The sequence below is a fragment of the Micromys minutus genome (assembly GCF_963924665.1).
Source record: "Micromys minutus genome assembly, chromosome: 29".
NCBI classification, from domain to species: domain Eukaryota; kingdom Metazoa; phylum Chordata; class Mammalia; order Rodentia; family Muridae; genus Micromys; species Micromys minutus.
Window position 1 is genome coordinate 4,406,904 of NC_137964.1, and position 20,486 is coordinate 4,427,389.

A 20,486-nucleotide genomic window follows, 5' to 3' on the forward strand; every position below is an offset into this window, starting at 1 on the left:
TGTTTCTTTTTAGTTTTGCACAAACAAATAAACAAACAAACAAACATTCATCATGGGGCTGAAGAGAGGCCTCAAGGGATAAGCTGGCTTGCTGCTCTTCTGGAGGACTAGTGCTTGGTTCACAGACGTCACATGGGAGTTATAGGTCCATGGGCAGTTCCAGAATTCATCAGCAAATGAGAAATACATTCAGTAAAGTAGTGCAAATGATGTCATTTTGTCTTCATTTCATGTATTTTTGAATGAAACCTGTGCTGGCAAGAGGGTTTTTATGTTGTTGATTTTGCTTGAATTTTTGATAGAAACTAAGAACCTTTGGTCTTCTCCATGTGGCACTGGTGTTTACTGATGCCACACAGATTGTTAGTTCAAAATAGTTCAAAATAGCCTGTGGATGAACTTTATGAACTATCTAGGGGAAGAGAGTATCAAAGTCCAGGTGATGCAGATGTGATCCATCTACTGGCTGGATCCCTGGTCCCACCCATCTTCCTAGCATATAAGTACTGCATACTGGCCTCAGTGCAGCAGAGTGGGCTGAGGGAAGCCCTGCAGAAGCTCACACAGAGCTGGAGGGAGAACACAGAATAGTAAAGTACTGATAGAGAACAAGATGGACCTGGTTTCAGCTCTGTCACTGGAAACCTGGCTCCTCCTGGCAATCATCCTGGTGCTCCTCTACCGGTGAGTGACTTTCACAGTTTATTCTTCTACCACGTCTTGAGGATTGAGATGATAATCAGACCTCTATTCTGTTTTTATTGGGAGGATCAAAATGATATCAGAATCAGGCTGGAGAGATAATGGCTCTGTAGTTATGGGCAGTGGCTGTTCTTTCACAGGACTCAGGTTTGCCTCCCTCTTGCACCTTGAGCTCACAATCATTTGTAACTAGAGTTCCATGTGATCTGACAACTTCCACAGGCATAGCTAGGATGGTATTAAAAGTGTCAGTTTTTGTTAAACTTTATTTTAAAAAACAAAGATAAGAGAAAAAAATTTTAAACGTTTTTTTGCACGAATGTATACAAATACATTTTTGTCAGTGCTTGGCTTTTTCTTTTCTTTTTTTTTAATGTTTGATACTCTGAATTAAGGTCTTACTAGTTACAATGAGCAAACAGTACATGTAAAACAGGATGTAACCTGGAATTAGTCAACGTTTTCTTGATGTGTAAGGATTGAGCATAATGTTTTTTGTTTGTTTGTTTTCTTTTCTTTTCTTTTTTTCTTGAACTTCTGTGAGTTGTTTCTGGGGCAGTCCGAGCCTCTGGGGTTAGCATCCCACTATCAGTGACTGCATATTATGTCTGTTCTTTTGTGACTGGGTTATCTCACTCAGGATGATATTCTCTAGATGCAACCATTTTCTTAAGAATTTGGTTAAGTCATTGTTTCTGATAGCTGAGTAGTACTCCATTGTGTAAGTGTACCACAATTATTGTATCCATTTATTTACTGTTTTACATCTGGGTTCTTTCCAGCTTCTGGCTATTATAAATAGAGCTGCTATGAACCTAAGTGGCAGTTTTGTAACCTGGCTAACTTTAAATAATCTAGACAGAGACCTGTTGAATTTATTAGCAATCTTTACAGACGATGACTGGGCAGGATCTTAGCTCTTCTAACTCACACACTTATCTACATCCCAGCCACAGGTCCCATTTTAATTGCAGTTTGACTTTTTCCTTGGCTTACTCTGTTCCATGTGTGTCTTCATTGTGAGCTCCATTGTTGACTCCTTCTCATGACTCACCTCAAGGTGACCTTTTTCCTCTATTTTCCTGGTGGCTTTTCTTCTCCTGAACCCTCACCTGCATTGTGGCCAAAAACTCTCCTGTCCAGTCATTTTCTGTTAAATCCTTTATTAACCAATCAGAGATAGCTTGGGAGCATTCTTTACATTGCATTGATACAGGAGAGTCTTCAATACTGATGACATTGCTGATGTCTGGCCTGTATCAATGTCTCAGGGTTTAGAAACCAGCATTTGAACACACAGGGCACAAAAATCTTCTCCAAGAGATGGCAGAATGTGACATTAACTCTTGCAAAAAGTTTTTATGTATGTGTTTGTATGTGTGTGTATTTGTGTGCATGTGTGTGTGTGTGTATGTGTGTGTGTGTGTGTGTGTGTGTGTGTGTGTGTGTGTGTGTATGTGTGTTTGTGTGTAGGTCAGAGGACAAGTTTTCAGAGTCAGTTCTTTCCTATCATGTGGGTCCTAAAGACAAAACTCAGACTATTAACCTTAGCATCCAGTGCCATTACTCGTGGAATCATCTCAAAGACCCAAAATGAAGTGATGATGGAGTTAATATTGCACATTAATGTTTTGGTAATATTGGGGCTCACGCTAGCGCCTATATATGCTAGACAAACTCTTTTCTTCTGAGTTATAGCCCCAGTGGCACTAACTTATTAAAGTTCATACTGAGGTTATGGTGATCTGCTGGGCACCTCAACCTCACCCTATTTCCACTTAGTATTTTGAGGTTTATTGTAAAAGCATGGTGTTTTCTATGTCCAACTTTGGTTTGTATAATGACACAGAGAACTAAGCTGACATATTCTTATCTCTTCTAACCTGGCTATGCTGGTCTGGCCTATGTCCCAATCACGTCATCTATTACATGCCATTGTAGCCTTACTCTGGCACCTACTTCTTCATTGTGTCCCCAGGTCCCACCTGAGATTCTCTCTCTCTCTCTTGTCACAGAAGTTTCACTTTCCCCCCTACCATTCAGCTATGGGTTGTTCTATCCTTGATTTAACCAATCAGAAAATGGTGGAGAGCAATGTTTTACAAAATACCTCCTCAGATGATGCTTCATAATTACAAAAATACAAAAGTCTGATTCAGAGTTCTGTAACTAGATCTGTGGGTAAGAAATCAGCAATTGAATACACACAGCACAAAATCATCTCACAGTAGTTTACTGATAAGACTTAGACTATGTATGACTTGACTTAGTTTGTTTCTCTCTATATCTATGAGAACTCAGCAGACGTGGATGCCAGCAATAGGCAGATATGCACACTGGCCTTCCACCATTCCCAAGCTCTCTGGGAACTGGCGGGTCAGCCACGTTGCTGGTTTGTTTCAATTTTTGATGATGGTCTTGCTTCTCTGTCCTCTTCTGTATTTGTTTGGCCACAAATCTTTCTGTTTCCCTTTATAGCTATGGAACCCGTACACATGGAATTTTTAAGAAACAGGGAATTCCTGGGCCCACACCTCTGCCATTTTTAGGCACTCTGTTGAATTACTACAATGTGAGTATTGACTGAGACTTTTTTATATGGCTTCTGTTTGTGGCCAATAATGTTCTATTAAATGCTCCATATGATGAAACTCTGAGATGTCAGGCCCCATACTGTGTGTTCTCTTGATACTCGAGAATATTTGTGAGGACCTTGGGGGCTGTATTGTCAACTTAAAATTTCACACAATGTTTGTGTGTGTGTAAATATTTTTATAGAGTGTATCCAGGCAATTGTATGTGTGTGAGTGCCCATATGTGTATGCAGGGGCATATGCATGTGAACATGTGTGTATGTGGTTGTGGAAGTCAAGTATAATACTAAGTATGTTCCTGATTGCTTTGCACTTTGACCTTTGAGACAGAGTGTCTCACTTTGACCTGGCTTTCTCTGTCTTGACTAGTTTATCTAGTCAACTTCCCCTCTGGGTCTCTTTTCTATGAGTCTTGGGATCTGGTTCTATTATCTCCTGATAGACATTTATACAGATCCTGGGAAATCAAAATCTTGTTTTCTCAGGGTGCTTTTCCCACTGACACATCTTTCTAGTTTACATTTTATATACTTAAATTCTTTGCTGAATGCTTTTCCTTTGATCCTAGACTCTGCTTGTACTCTTATGGCATATTTAGGTTCTTTAGAACTAGAGGATTTACTTTCTCTCTTTCTTTAGAGACTGGGGTCCTGGTTAGTTATTGATTTGTTTAGAAAGACTTTATTTCTGTAAGGTTGTATGTGTGTGTTTGTGCATGTGAATGCAGGACCTATGGAGGACAGAAGACGGCGATGGATTCCCTGGAGCTAGAGTTAGAGATGGATGTGAGATGGAGGATGTTGGTTCTGGGAACGGAATTTAAACCCTCTGCAAAGTCAATCACTGCTGTAGGCCTAGTGAAATTTTTTTAGGTTCTTTTTTTTTTTTTTTTTTTTTTTTTTGGTTTTGGTTTTTTCTTTTTATTTTGGTGCTGAGGCTGAGATGCAAGAAATCATATGTTAGGCAAATTGCTCTATTGTATGTAATGAATTGTACCTATAGCTGCCTCTCTTTTTTTTTTAAGGCAGCAGTCTAATCTACGACTCTGAGTGGCAAGTGAGAACATCTGAGATAAGATGGTGGTTGTCAGTCACCTGTGTGGTGTAGTTTTTTTAATCTTCTTTTTTCTTATCAATGTTTGTTAAAAGGTAGGAGACTAGGGAAATAACAATTTAACAAAGTTACTAAAAAACTGAGTAATGAGAATGTAATGTACCATATTGGCTAAGACTATGTGGACCATTTGTGACCAACCTACTTTGATTCCTGGCCATGGTCCTTCCCCTAGACAGACATTCCCAAGCTCAGTACAGAGGGCAAGTGTCAGAGTTTGTGTTTCTATCTGCTCAGGAATTTCTTCCTACAGAATCTGTGCTTACCTTGGAAATTCTTTAAAACAATTCTGTTTGTTGTTATCATCATCATCATTGCTTGTGTGTTTATGTAATATGTATGGTATGTTTGTGTATATGTATGTTAGTTATGTTATGTCTGTATACATGTGTGTGGGATGCAGAGGCCACAGGAAGGTGTCACGTGTCATGTTCTCTCACTTTTTCCCACCCACCTATCCTCCTCATCATATGTCAAACATTTCTGAATAAGAGCTTTTATTTGTCAGAGTCATAAATCTGACTTCTTGGGATCTGAGGGTTCGATGCTCTGGCTACAGAAGGGTCAGTACATACAGGACAATAATGGATATCATGCTATTTCTCTTTCCAGGGATTATGGAAATTTGACATGGAATGCTATAAAAAGTATGGGAAAATATGGGGGTGAGTATTCTGAAAGGTCTATGGAGTTGACTTTCTTTAGGAGGAGGGACTCTACTTGTGCAAGGACTACAAAATGAAGCCATGTACCTCTCTGTGTAAAGGTGATGCCTCATGTTATGAAGGGTCAGGGTTCAAAGTTCTAATTGACATGAAAACATTGCACACTGTGGCCTTTGAAAGGTTTGATGTTGCATGGACTTGAGTTCTTCTTTTCTCCATTAATTATTTGTGTGTTCATTTTACAACCTGGTCACTACCTCCCATGCCCTTCACACAGTCTCCCCTCCTCCACTGTCTGAGAGTGTGTGACCTCTGGGTATCTTCCCATGCCTTGATGTTTACTCAGTGTGACCTTTTTTTTGGGGTACCCAAAGGAATAGTTTATTGGCTTTATGACCATGAAGAAATCTAAATATTTCATAACATACACAGTAGAAAGTTACCTTGTCAAATTTTTTAAATGTAAGATAAATACACCAAGTTCTGTATCCTTATAGAGTTAGCCATCGAACCATAAACTACTCAGGAGAAAGTATTTGAACACTGGTAAGAGCTTTCCAGTGACTTCAGAATCCTGTGATATACATCAGGGATGCATACCAGGGTATTTTCAGATCATAGAAAACTGCCATAAATATCTAAGTTTCAGTTGCTCATGAAGTTTTCTGGTGCCAGGTGCTGAGAACTGTCTGGCATTTGTTAGTGCCTGATGAGATGACTTAAGCTGTGTGACACCTGGATGCTAAGTAAATGACTGTCACACTGTGGGTAAGGTCACATCTCTGGCTGTGTGTTTCTGTTTGAACCTCACACTTCATACATGACTATTTTGATCTAAAGTCACATGTGGCTAAATAATTACATTAATGAAAGTATGAAGCATTCAAGGAAAAAGACTTTTCACAGAATGAAATTATGCTTTGTCAGCACTATGATGCTTTCCTAGGATTTTATACTGAGGATTGTCCTATGAGTCTTCAATGTGACAGTAGCCACTTAGCCACTTCACACTGTAGGGAAAGAACTGTACAGCAACATAATCCTAGCTTGAAATCTTTATACATACTTATTCTTTTTGTTATGCAAGAATGCTTTTCTCACTCTACCATTCAGGGAACAAAACTAAACTCACTAATAGTAGAGTGACAATCACCTGCTGCTATAGACCTTGCATGTCTAGCATTTTGACATCCATTTTTGTAGTGTTTACATGTGATTTTTCTAAAGTTCTGATAATATTTAATATGAAAATTTCTCCCTTGATTTAAATTATTTACTATCACAACAAATAATATTACTAACCTCCTGTGCTAATTAGCATTTTATCTCTGTGATAAAACATAACAAAGGCCACACTTATGAAGGAAAACATTTCATTGGAGATAGCTTACGGTTTCTGAGGTTCAGTCCACTATCATCATATCAGGGAGCATTAGAGCATGCAGGCCGACATTATTCTGGAAGAGCTAAGAGTTCTTTATCTTGATCTGAAGCAACAGAAGAGGACTGTGTACCACACTCGGCATAGCTTGAGCATAGGAGACCTCAAAGCTTGCTTTCCAGTAAGGCCATACTTACTAATATTGCCACTTCCTATTGCCAAGCATTGAAATACATGATTGTATGGGGACCATTTCTATTCAAAAAAAGCATAGCTCTTGATGCCCCCATCCTTTTATACAACAGTGAGTGTTTCATTGTGGAAATGTGTCCTACCTTGAGCCACAATGACCAACTTTATTTGAAGGACTGCATTTTGACTCTCACATAAATAATGTAGGAAAATTATGTTATCTTTCTAATTGCATTGTAATCCCTTTAGTTAATTTTAGTATAGTATGTATGGAAACATCTTCAAAATAAGAAGGAAAATTAATGACACTATGTGCACATGTTTTAAAAGATACACATTTTACCTATCTTGTTTTTTATACTAAATAAAAGTGAGGTTTAGCTGTTTATCCTTGGTTGGTTTTAACAGAAATACTACAGATCAAACCTATGGATTCACACTGGCTAGGCAAGTCACTTCTCTACCACAAAGATACCTACAGCCCATTTAAAACTTCTTATTTTGGAGCCAGACTCCTGGGCTTTTTGTTGTCTTTGTTGTTGTTAAAGACCAGCCATAGACCATGGTGATCTGAGAGGATGCATGGGAGTATTTCAATCTTCTTATATCGATTGAGGCTCGTTCTGTGTCCAATTATGTGGTCAATTTTCGCGAAGGTGCCATGGGGTGCTGAGAAGAAGGTGTATTCTTTTGCTTTAGGATGATATGTTCTGTAGATATCTATTAATTTTAGTTGGTTCAAAGTCTCTGCTAGTTTTGCAGTGTCCTTGTTCAGTTTCTGTTTCCATGATCTGTCTATTGGAGAGAGTGGGGTATTAAAGTCTCCCACTATTATTGTGTGGGGTGAAATGTATTTTTTGAGCTTTAGTAGGGTTTCTTTTATGAATGTGGGTGCTTTTTTATTTGAAGCATATATGTTAAGGATTGAGAGTTCCTCCTGACAGATTTCCCTGGTAATGAGTAAAAAGTGTCCTTCCTTATCTTTTTTGATAACTTTTGGCTGGAAATTTACTTTATTTGATATTAAAATAGCCACTCCAGCTTGCTTCTTGGGGCTGTTGCTTGGAAGTTTTTTTCCCACCCTTTTACTCTGAGATAGTTTCTGTCTTTGTCTCTGAGATGAGTTTCCTGTATGCAGCAAAATGCTGGATTTTGTTTATGTATCCAGTCTGATAGCCTATGTCTCTTTATTGGGGAGTTGAGTCCATGTATGTTAATAGATATCAAGGAATAGTTGTTTCTGTTTCCTGCTATTATTGCTTTTGTAGGTTGAGTTGTGTCCATGTCTTTTTCTTCTTTTGGTTTTCTTCCTTAGGAGTTTTCTTGTTTTTACTAGGATGTAGTTCCCCTCATTGTATTGGGTATTCCACCTATAATTTGTTGTAGTGCTGGGTTTGTGGTCAGATATTGTGTAAATTTAGATTTGTCTTGAAATATCTTCATCTCTCCATCTATGGTGACTGATAATTTTGCTGGGTATAGCAGCTTGGGCTGGCACTTGTGCTCTCTTAGGGTGTGCATGATGTCTGTCCAGGCTCTTCTAGCTTTCATAGTCTCTGTTGATAAATCGGGTGTGATTCTGATTGGTCTGCCTTTATATGTTTCCTGACCTTTTCCCCTTACTACTTTTAGTATTCTTTCTTTGCTTTGGGCACTTGGTGTTTTGACTATTATGTGTCGGGAGGTATTTCTTTTCTGGTCCAACCTATTTGGGGTTCTGAAAGCTTCTTTTATGCTCGTGGTCATCTCATTCTTAAGGATAGGGAAGTTTTCTTCTATGATTTTGTTGAAGATATTTACTGTGCCTCTTAGTTGATACTCTTCCCCCTCTTCTATTCCTATTATCCTTAGGTTCGGTCTTCTCATTGTGTCCTGGATCTCCTGGACATTTTGGGTTAAAAGCTTTTTGTTTTTTGCATCTTCTCTGGCTGTTTTGTCTATGTTTACAATGTTGTCTTCTGCCCCCGAGATTCTCTCTTCCATCTCTTGTAGTCTATTGGAAATGCTTGCTTCTGTGACTCCTGATTTCTTTTTTAGGTGTTCTACCTCTAGGGTTATTTCTTTTAGTGTTTTCGTTATTGTGTCAATTTCCATTTTAAATTCCCTCTTCCATTCCTTCATCTCTTAGGTTCTGTTTTCCTCTAGTTCTTTGAGTTCTTTGAGCATTTTTCTTGTTTCCTCTTTAAAAGTTTCTGATTCTTTTTTGCTTTTCCTCTCGTTCTTGTTTAAGTATCTCTATCAGCATCTTGAGGTATGATTTCAGGTCCGAGTCTTCTTTTTCTGAAGTGTTTGGCATTCCAATGTTTGCTGTTATGGGAGAGCTGGGTTCTGGTGTTGCCAGGTTGTCTTGGTTTCCTTGGGATATACTCTTTTGCTTTCCTCTTGCCATCTTGTTGTCAGTAATATGTTCTTGCCTTTCCCTTGTATCTGGTCTGTGTCCCTGGATCTTCACTGGTCCAGGTGGCAGCTGGGCCAAGCCCCGTTTTGTGCCCCAAATTCGCAGGGTAGAAACAGAGGTTTCAATGCTGTGTTCCTGGTCCCTGGATCAGGAAGGGCGGGGGCGTGCTTTCTGTGCCCACTCCACAGAGATCTGTCTGCTCCCTTGCTGCCCAGATCTCCTACTCACCAGTCTTTAAACCTTTAGGAACTGCTGGTCCAGGTGGCAGATGGGGCGAGCCCTTTTCTGTGGCCCAAAATTGCCGGGTGGAAGCTGAGGTTCCCATGCTGTGTTTTTGGTCTCTGGATAAGGAAGGGCGGGGGCGGGCTTTCCGTGCGCACTCCGCAGAGATCTCTCTGCTCCCTGGTTGCCCAGATCTCCTACTCACCAGTCTTTAAAACTTTAGGAACTGCTCACAGTGTGACCTTCTAATTTGTTTCTCCTCTGAAGCTTCCTTTGCCTGATATGCAATGCATTGCTTTAATTCCCACTAATTTGCTTTGGCAAATGTTTTGTCCCATCTCCTTTCCACCCTGCCTCATTTTCCCAGAGAAGCCCACTTTTCTATACTTTAATGTGGACTTAGTATGTCATTTGATAGCAGGGGTCTGGGGGCAATGAGCCAGCTAAGGGCTCAGCAAATGGTTCATGCATAGCATTAAAAGAAACAGCTTCCTCAGTGCATGCACAGACTTTACTGTTGTTTATATTTTATTTTAGATCAACATTTTCAGGGAATGGGGACCTGTGTCCTGGTGCATAATGTAGGTCAGAAGATATTTTGTCAAAGTTAGTTCTCTACTTCTAGGAAACTGAATTCAGGTCATCAGGCTTGGTACAGGTGCCTTCATTTGCTCAGCCTTCTCCTTAGTCCCTGCAAAGGTTATTGGTTAAAGTGTGTATCAGATGACATCCTGTTCCAGTCAGTTTTCTTTCCTCCTAGTAGATCCCCAGGACTGAGCTGACATCTTCAGGTGTCTCTACCTTTGGGCCATTTTGCTTCCCCCCTCCAGGAACTAGTTGTGTGCATATCCTCAGGCAGGATCAAAATTACAAAACTCCTGCTGGAATGCTGACAGTCATGCACAGGGCATGTGATGGAATCCCTGCTGCAGTGATTTCAGGAGTACAGAAGACAGCCTGTGCAGCTCTCCCCTCTCCATGCTTTCGTGTTCGTTCTGTCCTGACTTTCAGACTACCTGACCTGGCTGAACTAGATACAGGCACTTCAGTTAAATTCTGTGTTTTCATCTCAATGTATAAAAACCAGGGCAGGCATCATAAGACTGAGCTGCATTTCCAACATCAGATATTGACTTATTCTATTATTCTTAAGATTAAAATCTTTGTTTTATTTTCAAGTTAGCCTTTCTCTATATGTAGCTCTGGTTGTACTTGACTCACATTATAGATCAGACTACCCTCCAAGTTAAAGAGATCCACCTGCCTCTGACTTTTGAGTGAGAGGATTAAAATGTTTGAGCAAGTAGCTCCTAGGTAGAACAATGTTTTCATTTATATTTTGAAGGGGTTATTATTTATTATTTTTACTTTATAATATTTGAGATTAGTATCTCTTTTTAAAGATGTAATTATTAACTTTTACTTTAATATTTTATTTCTAAATCTATACTTCTAATTCTCTTCATATACATGTTTGTGTCATTCTGTATATGATTATAAATTATCATGGAAACCAGAGGTATTAGATTTCTCTGGAGCTGGTGTTACAGTTCGTCGTGAGCCATCTTAGGAACCAAACTTGGGTCCTCTGGAAGAGGACTATGTGCTCTTAACTGTTGAGCCATCTCTCCAGATTCTAGCAATATTTCAAATATGCAATATCATAGAAAATGGTATAGGAAATTCTTACATATACACATGTAGACTTAGCAAATTTCTACTTGTTATTTCTCACTGTGGTACCTTTCACAGATGTTTTGTCTTTAGTGACTCATTTTATGTTCAATGTCATTATGTATCATTTTACAAAGACTCCACTGTGTATGTTATCAGTATTTCAGGCTGAACTGGGAACCCCTGTGACTGTGAATTGTATAAGCCGAGTGAGGGTCCTCCAGCAGTAGGATCAAAGACTGGGTGTGGATGTCACTTCAGAACCTGGTTCATCAGCTATCTTCCCCACACAGGGTTTTTGATGGTCCAACGCCTGTGCTAGGAATCACAGATGCAGAGATGATCAAGAATGTGCTAGTGAAAGAATGCTTTTCTGTCTTCACAAACCGGCGGGTAGGTCCTTTTGCTTTTTCATTAATTGATTAATTAGTTAATTAATTAATTATTAACTTTACATCCTAATTGTAGCTCCCCCTGTTCCTTTCCTCCCAGTCTTACCCTTCTAATTCCTCTTCTATAGCCCCATCCCATTCTACTCAGAGAAGCAGAAGTTCCCTCTTGTGTATCACCTTGCCCTGGGACATCCAGGAGCATCAGGATGAAGAGCCTCCTCTCCCACTGAGACCCAACCAGGCAGTCTAGCTAGGGAGATGAGATTATATGTCAGGCAACCAACTCAGAGACAGCCCCAGCTTCAACTGTTAGTGGCCCCACAAGAAGACCAAGCTGTGCTTCTGCTACAAATGTGCAGGGAGGCTATGTTCCGTCCCTGTAATCATTTTGGTTGGTGACCAAGATTCTGTGAGCCCACATGGTCCCCTGTAGTTGATACTGTGGATCTTCTTGTGGTGTGCTTGAACCCTCTGGCTTACTTAATCCTACCTCCAACTCTTCCACATGACTCCCCAAGTTCTGCCCAATTTTTGGTTGAGTCTTTGCACCTGTTTCTCTCTGCTGCTGTATGAAGCCTCTCATGACTCAGTTATGCTATTTCTGAAAGCATGGCAGTGTATCATTTATAGTGTCTCTCACTGAATGGGTCTCACATTTGGTCAGCCATTAGTTGGTCATTTACTCATTTTTATCTTTGCACATCTCTTAGCAAGACAGTTTTTGGGTGGATGGTTTTGTGTGTGGTTTGATGTGTCCCTTTCATCCTGTCAAAGTCCTGCCTCCCCACAGGAGGTGGCCACTTCAGTCTCCATGTCCACAGTTACTTGGAGTGTCAGCTGGTCTGTTCTGTGTCTCTCTCATGGTGATTCTGCTTCTTCCTCAACTCTCTTCCAAGCCCCTGAATCCTAATAGTCTCGCCTCTGTCTGTCCTGCTCAGGAATTGGCTGTTGCCGTCTTTATTTACCAACTGAATACAACTGGGAGCAGAGTCCCTTGGTTTCTTATGTGCAGACACTACTGTAAGCAGTTTTATGAATGAAATTTAACTTTGTAACACAAGGAACAATAGGCTAAATGCATAACATAGTGAAATAATCTTTAAAAAACCATGAAGCATTTATATGTGCTTCTAGATCTTCCTGTGGAAACATGAAGGTCCCAGGTGCTTGTTTAGTACCAACTCCAGCCACACTAGAGCCTTCTAGATTCTCAGAGAGACCTCATCTATAAAATTACATATAGAGTTACAGACAATGAAGCCTAACCTCTGTTCCCACATGAGTACACATGGGTATGTGCACCAGTACTCATGTACACACACACACACACACACACACACACACACACACACACACACACACACAGAAAGAGAGAGAGAGAGAGACCCAGAGACAGACATACACAGGCACACAGACAGACAGATAAACAGACAGAAAAACACAGTGCATAAGAAGACATCCTTTTCACATTGCTCATGTAAATACAGGACGTACAGACCTGAAGATCTTGCTACATGCAAAGATTACTTTCTATATATCTCTAAGCAAATACCATCTGCTCCCCTCTGGAGATCAACTAAGTCTTATTTTCATCTTCTGCTCCACCTCTGGACCTTCTTTTCCAACCACAGAGATATTTACATTTAAAAGGATCCTGGAATATAAAAGGTTGGAACTACAATCGGCAGGTGAGCTTACACCTGGTTTTTCAAAGGCTTTTTTTTTGTTTATACTATATTTTTTGACTCCAGGACTTTGGCCCAGTGGGGATTATGAGAAAAGCCATCTCTGTGTCTAAGGATGAGGATTGGAAGAGATACCGAGCCTTGCTGTCCCCCACTTTCACCAGTGGAAAACTCAAGGAGGTGATTGAAGTTCTTTTAACTGCAGCCTGTGTGACTGGAGTCTCCATCCTAACTATGGATGCTTTTCTGTTTTGTTTAGATGTTCCCCATCATCGAACAGTATGGAGACATTTTGGTAAAGTACTTGAGGCAAGAGGCAGAGAATGGCAAACCTGTCTATATGAAAGAGTGAGTGCTGGTCCATCACTGTGATCCTGGGAGAGGAATGGAAACTGGGGTGCATGGCCATCTTTCTATTGTAGTTTACACGAGACAACTGCTTGTCCTTACTCCTTAAGTCATTAGATGACATTACATACAGTTTAAAAAGAAGAAATGTGACAGCATGAAGTTTGCAGTGATAAAGTGTGGTTAGGCTGGGAAGGGCTTGGTTCACACTGAGGTGCCATTGCTTGTCATTCAAGAATATGAATACTTTCCCACTATCTGAGGCATGTTTAAATTACTACACTTCTCTCTTCTTAGAGTGTTAGGTGCCTACAGCATGGATGTGATCACCAGCACATCATTTGGAGTGGACGTCGATTCCCTCAACAATCCGAAGGATCCTTTTGTGGAGAAAGCCAAGAAGCTCTTAAGATTAGATTTTTTTGATCCATTGTTACTTTCAGTAGGTGTGTAGATGATTCTTCTTTCTTGTGTTCCACTGCTCTTGTCTTTGGCCATGTTTGTCAGTTCTGCCTTTCTCTTCCTCATTTCCCCCAAATGCATGGCTCTAGTGGTGAGTAGTTCACCTGCCATATAAGGAACAGTTTAGTGTTTCAGAGCATTCAGAGACATGTAGCCTGACTACTTATGTTGTTAAACTTTGCTTTTCTTTGAGACAGGGTCTCACATTGTAGCTCCAGCTAACCTGGAAATTGCTGTGTGTACCAGATTGGCCTTGAAGTTACAGTGATCTCTCTACCTCTGCCTCTTGAGGACTAGAATTACAGTGTTCCTCTCTGAGTCCTTGTTTTATTTTAGAATCCTTTCATTTGTGTTATTACAAATTTGGCTTTTTGTAAATCCAGAACTCTCCATGGTAGTAGCAAGATCATTCAGGTATGATATTGACTACACTTAGCTCTAACTCTAATGTCTCACAGTGCTTAGAAACTGAGATACATCTTCCTCCCATTCTCTGTCCCATTATCTTCTTCAGTTGCCAGTTGAGCCCCATCAGTGGTGCCTCCTAGGATGCTGACTAATATTATTGTTTTGGTCTGATGCAGACGGTCAGTTCAGGAGAGGCCCTGCCATGTCTGGGATATGGTATTTTACATGCCCATTCCAGCCTCTGACTTCATTTCCACAGCCTCTTACATGATTTCCCTTGAGCCTTGATGTGTGGGAAACTGATAAAAAAAAAGCTCCATTTAGAGCTCAGTACACAATAGTCCCTTATGTTCAGAACTCTGATCTATGTGATCAGCATCAACTAGAGGCTCAGTTGGCCCATTGCCAGTGCAAACCATAGAGTACCTTGTTCTAGTCATGTTGCAACTTTAAAGCAGCCTTTACTCAAGGAGCCACTGATTTACTTCCTCTCTGAGTATTATGGGCATTTCACATGAATGCTATCATGGACTATGTGGTCTGTGACAGGCCTCTCTCATTATTAAATGAAGCGATATTAAAGGAAGAATGTGTCACTATGTCCTATGTCTATGAGCAAATTCTACTCTCTGTCTGTTGAGAGACATTGAAGTTAGTCACACGTGTTTGACATGAATTTCACTGTTATGAGCCTTCATACACAAGGTTATATTTAAATACTTGTTTTTATGTTTTTGGGGTTATATTCAGTATGAGCATTTCTGAGTTAAAAAGTAAATGACTTTTTAACATATTAAGCCTTTGAACATACATTGTCTACAGTAGCTGCAGCTACAGTACCTCCAATTGTCTTCCAGAAATGCAGGACTTAGATGTTTTAATGTTTGCTTCTAAAGCTTCCTCTCACTCTTCCCTCCCTCATTGTCTCCCACTCCATCTACTTCCCTCACCCCCTCTCTTAATTTTTAGAATCAGTGTTTTTCTGTCTATTTTTAAGTAACCTGGAACTCACTCTGTAGAGTAGGCTGGTCTTGAACTCACCTAGTTCAACCTTCCCTGCCTTCTGAGTGCAACGATTAAAGGAATGCATGACCACCACCTGCATAGGTTTTCTATTACATAGCTTAATTTCTTTATCATTTTATAAGATTTTTTAAAATTTTCTGCATATGGGTGTTTTGCTTTCGTGCATGAAGTACCTAAAATTCCATAAGGGGATCTTGTATTTCCTTGAACTGGTGTTATATATATTGTTCAAAGAAACTATGTGGATGCTGGTATTAAACCTTGTTCTTCTGGGAGTGCTAACTGTTTCTCTCTCTCTCTCTCTCTCTCTCTCTCTCTCTCTCTCTCTCTCTCTCTCTCTCTCTCACTCTCTCTCTCTCTCTCCCTCTCTCCCTCCCTCTACCCCTATATCTATCACTATATCTATCTTTATCTATACATTTCTGGGTACAACAAACCACGGTGTGTCATTTTGTGTTTTATTAACTTTCTATTATATTTCCATACACATCTCACATGTCCTTCTGCCTACATTCCATCCTTGTCACCTAATATTGTCCTATGTATCTGCTTTTATGTTAGATGATATCAATATTTAGAACTTTTTAAAACATTTATTCATATAGACAAGAATCTGGAAGTGAGGGAGAATATTTGATTTTCTATTTTTCCTGATTTTAAAAATATATTATTGGATATTCTTTGTATTTACATTTCAAATTTTATCACTTCCCCACTCCCTGCTCTTTTCCTCCCTCCCTCTCCCCTTGCTTCCATGAAGGTGCTCTCTTTCCCAATCATTCTCTCCACCTCAGTGACTTGCCATTTCCCTACAATGGGAAAACACACATTTAATGGACCAAATGCCTCTTCTCCCATTGATGCCAGACAATGCTATCCTCTGCTACATATGCAACTGGAGCCATGCGTCTGTCCATGTGTACTTATTTGTTGGTGTTTTAGTCCATGGGAGTTGTGGAGTGTTTGGTTATTTGATTATGTTGTTCTTCCCATGAGGTTGTAAGCCCTTTCAGCTCCTTCAGTTCTTTCTCTAGCTCTTTTATTGTGGTCCCCATGTTCAGTCCGATGGTTAACTGCAAGCATCCTCAACTGTATCTGTATGACTCTGGAAGAGCCCCTGAGGAGGCATCCATATCTGGTTCCTACCAGTAAGCACTTATTGGCATCAGCAATAGTGCTTGGGTTTTGTGGGTGCATATGGGGTAGATATCCAGTTGAGGCAATTTCTGAAAGTTTTTTTCTTCAATCCCTGTTCCTCTATTCAACCTTGTATTTCCTCTGGTGAATGCTTTCTTTTCCCTTCTAAGAAGGACTGAGGCATCCACATTTTGGCTTTATTTCTTTTTGAGCTTCTAAGGTCTGTGGATTGTTTCTTTGATATTCAGAGCTTTTGGGGGCTAGTATCCGCTTATCAGTGAGTGCATACCATGTGTGTTCTTTTGTGACTGAGTTACCACACTCAGGATGATAGTTTCTAGTTCCATCCATTTGCCTAGGAGTTTAATAACGTCATTATTTCTAAGAGCAAGTAGTACCCCATTGTGTAATTGTACCACAATTTCTGTATCTATTATTCTGGCAAAGGACATATTGGTTCTTTTCAGTTTCTGGCTATAATAAATAGGATGCTATAAACATGGTGGAGCATGTGTCCTTGTCATATGTTGGAGGGTCTTTTGGGTATATGCCCAGGAATTGAAGAGCTGGGTTTTCAGGTGGTACGATGTCCAATTTTCTGAGGAACTGCCAAACTGATTTCAGGAGTGGTTGTATCAGCTTGAAATCCCACGAACAATTGAGGAATGTTCCTCTTTCTTTACATTCTCACCAGCATCTGCTGTCTCCTGAGATTTTGATCTTAGCTCTTCTGATTGGTGTGAGGTGGACTCTCTGGGTTGTTTTGATTTGCATTTCCCTGATGACTAGAGATGTTGAGCATTTTTTAGGTGCTCCTCAGCCATTCAATATTCTTCAGTTGAGAAGTCTTTGTTTAGTTCTGTACCCCATTTTTAGTAGGATTATTTGATTCTCTTCTTGAGTTCTTTGTAGATATTGGATATTAGACCTCTATTAGATGTAGGATTGGTAAGGACCATTTCCCAATCTGTTGGTTGCTCTTTTGTTTTCTTGACAGTGTTCTTAGCCTTCAGTAACTGTATTTTCTTGATGTTCTATTTGTTGATTCTTGACTTTAGAGTATAAACCATTGGTGTTCTGTTCAGAAACAAATTGACCTGTGCCTATTTTCTCTTGGAATACTTTCAGTATACCTTGATTTATGTGGAGGTCCACATAATCCACTTGAACTTGAGTTTTGTACAAGGATGTAAGAATTGATGGCTTTTTGAAGAACAAGCTGGGTAGAGTTCCTCCTGTTTCTATTTTGTAGACTATTTTTTGTAGCATAGATGTTCAGGATTGAGAGTTCATCCTGATTGACTTTTTATTTGATGAGTAATTAGTGTCCTTATCTTTTTTGATCACTTTTGGTTAAAAAAATCTATTTTATTTAATATTAGAATGGCTACTCCAGCTTGTTTTTTGGGACCATTTGCTTGAGTAGTTTTTTCCTAGCCTTTTACTCTGAGTTTGTGTCTGTCCTTTTTGCTGAGATGAATTTCCTGTATGCATCATAATGCTGGATCCTTTTTACATATCCATTCTGATAGTCTATATGTTTCTATTAGGTTATTGAGTCCATTGATGTTAAAAAATATTAAGAAATAAGCATTGTTATTTTCTGTTATTTTGTTTTTAAGGTATAATTGTGTTTGTGTGTTTTTCTTTTCATTTTGTTGCAAGAAAATTATTTTCTTGCTTTTCCTAGGGTGTAGTTTCCTTCCTTATGTTGGAACTTTCCATCTATTTTCCTTTGTAGGGCTGTTTTTGTGTACTGTGTAAATTTGGTTTTGTCTGGAATACTTTGTTTCCTTATCTATGATAATTGAGAGTATTGATAGGTAAAATAGCCTGGGCTAGCATTGGTGTTCTTTTAGGCTCTGCAAGATGTCTGTCCAAGATCTTCTAGCTTTCATAGTCTCTGCTGAGAATTCTGGTGTAATTATGATTGTTCTGCCTTTATTTGTTGTCCTGCGCAACCGTCTCGCCAGCAAGAATGACGCGGCACACAAAATAGGATTCTTCTGTGGTAAAGCTTTAATGCTCTCGAGAGGCAGAGCATAAGCTTACATCAAGTAGAAGCGAAGACCACGAACTATCTAGCCCGTCCCCTTATATAGGAATCAGTCCTTGCCTTGGACGTGGAGCCCCCTGATTGGTTGAAACTCATCAGGCCATATGACGCCACGGGAGAGGCAGAGCTCAAGGAGTGGCAAGTTACCCAGCATGTGCGCACATGACTTGTTTACTGCTAACTCCAGCCGGATGTCAGCACCATCTTGTAATGGAGAATGTGCAGGTGGCGCCCACATCTCCCCCTTTCTTTTATTCTTTAAGCTAAGTAGGACACCCATATTAGGAGGGCAGAGATAAAAGTCAAATCCTCATTAAGGTGTATAAAGACCATGTACAGGAGTAACTGCTAGGCTTTTTGTAGCCCGTAGTACTCTTGACCTGCCATTCTGCTGTTTTTCTGAGGGAGGGACACTGGGGCAGGCAACCCTCATGCAAAATGACATATCTCCCAGAGATATCCCGCGACAAGGGGCTCTCAGTGTGATGCTTTGCTCGGCATCCCTCATGGGCTGCTCAAACCAGACACTCTAATCCTGTGCAATGAACTGAAGTTCTAGGAGTGCAAGAGCTGTCTGGCCAGTGACCTACTGCTTAAGCATAGACAACCAGATATCGGCTGATGCTCCATGTTCCAGAGCGACAAGCGCTTGGGCAATAACCACCTTGTCTCTCTTTTTGTTTGGGCCTTGAGCTTACAAACCAGCCAGAGAAGCAACACAAGTCCGCAGCAAAGGATTGCTCCAAAGAGTCCCACCCCCACCCAAGTTGATATCAGTGGTGAAAAACTCAGGGAAGACTGAAGCATCATGTTCTACTGGAATTGGTTTCAGGAATGCCGACAGAATTGCCCATTTTGCCTCTCCTCTGACTCTCTGGTTCCAAAGCATCAGGAACAGGGCTGTCATCAGGAGTCTCCACCATTTTTCGAGTGAGCCTCTCGGGGACCCAGAAGGGATTATTTCATCCTGAGGAAAAACACAAACAGCTCCCCTGGATCTGATCAACACAAGATCCGGTCCTTTCCATTTATTAGTTATGACATCTTTCCATTTCACCATCTCTCTTGGTTTGTCCATGGGTAGGCAATGCCTTTCAGCCGCCGTATGGCCATGGTCATCAAGATTTAAAAAATTTAAGGTGATTAGTGCTATGGATACTGCGGTCCTAGGCACAGGGGGCAAAGCCTGCATAATTCCCCCTTTTTGTTTTATTAGATATGATTTAAGGGTGCGGTGAGCACGTTCCACAATACCTTGTCCTTGTGGATTTTACGGCAAACCTGTAAAATGAGTCACATCTGGCTACAAAATTGTTGAAATTTTTGTGCGGTAAAAGAAGGTCCATTATCTGTCTTTAAGAACTCTGGTTTACCCCAGGCACTCCAAGCCTCCAAACAATGTTGGATGGCATGTGAGGCCTTTTTTCCAGATAAGGGAGTGGCTGCAATTATACCCGAACAGGTGTCAATGGATACATGTACATATTGCAGCTTACCAAAAGAGGAGACATGGGTAACATCCATTTGCCATATTTGAATAGGTTGGATGCCCCGAGGATTAACTCCAGAGTGGGGCACAGGCAGAAACTGACTGTAATTTTGGCAATTGACAACAATATCGTGAGCCAGTTTTCGGGAAATGGAAAAGCGGTGTCGCAGAGTTTCAGAAGTTACATGAAAGTCTTTGTGAAAACTTTTAGCAGCCTCTAGAGGCGAAGACATGGCTATAGTAATCATTTTTGTAGCCCTGTCTGCCAAATTATTGCCTTGAGTCATAGGTCCTGGCAATCTAGAATGAGCTCTAATGTGAGTAATATAAAAGGGTGATCTTCTGATTAGAAGGCAGTTTTGAATTTGCGCAAAAATTGAGGCAACTTTGCTAGATGGTTTAATAATGCCAGCCGCCTCAAGCAGATTGACAGCATTAACAACATAAGATGAATCAGACACTATATTTATAGGTTCTGAGAAACGTTGTAAGACCTCAAGAACCTCTAGACATTCTACCACCTGTGGAAAGGCTTTTGTATA

At 40.3% G+C, this 20,486-nt stretch overlaps 1 protein-coding gene across 1 annotated transcript in view; it reads left to right on the forward strand.

Moving 5' to 3' along the window:
- Positions 1-613: 613 nt before the first annotated feature.
- Positions 614-20,486, forward strand: part of LOC308439040 (cytochrome P450 3A11) — a gene marked incomplete at both ends in the record, with an annotated part of 34,024 nt that continues 14,151 nt past the window's right edge. The window contains 7 exons of the mRNA XM_080940619.1: positions 614-684; positions 3,181-3,274; positions 5,022-5,074; positions 11,235-11,334; positions 13,085-13,198; positions 13,278-13,366; positions 13,664-13,812. Coding sequence (XP_080796745.1) covers positions 614-684; positions 3,181-3,274; positions 5,022-5,074; positions 11,235-11,334; positions 13,085-13,198; positions 13,278-13,366; positions 13,664-13,812 — 670 coding nt within the window. The remainder of the gene's footprint in view (positions 685-3,180; positions 3,275-5,021; positions 5,075-11,234; positions 11,335-13,084; positions 13,199-13,277; positions 13,367-13,663; positions 13,813-20,486) is intronic.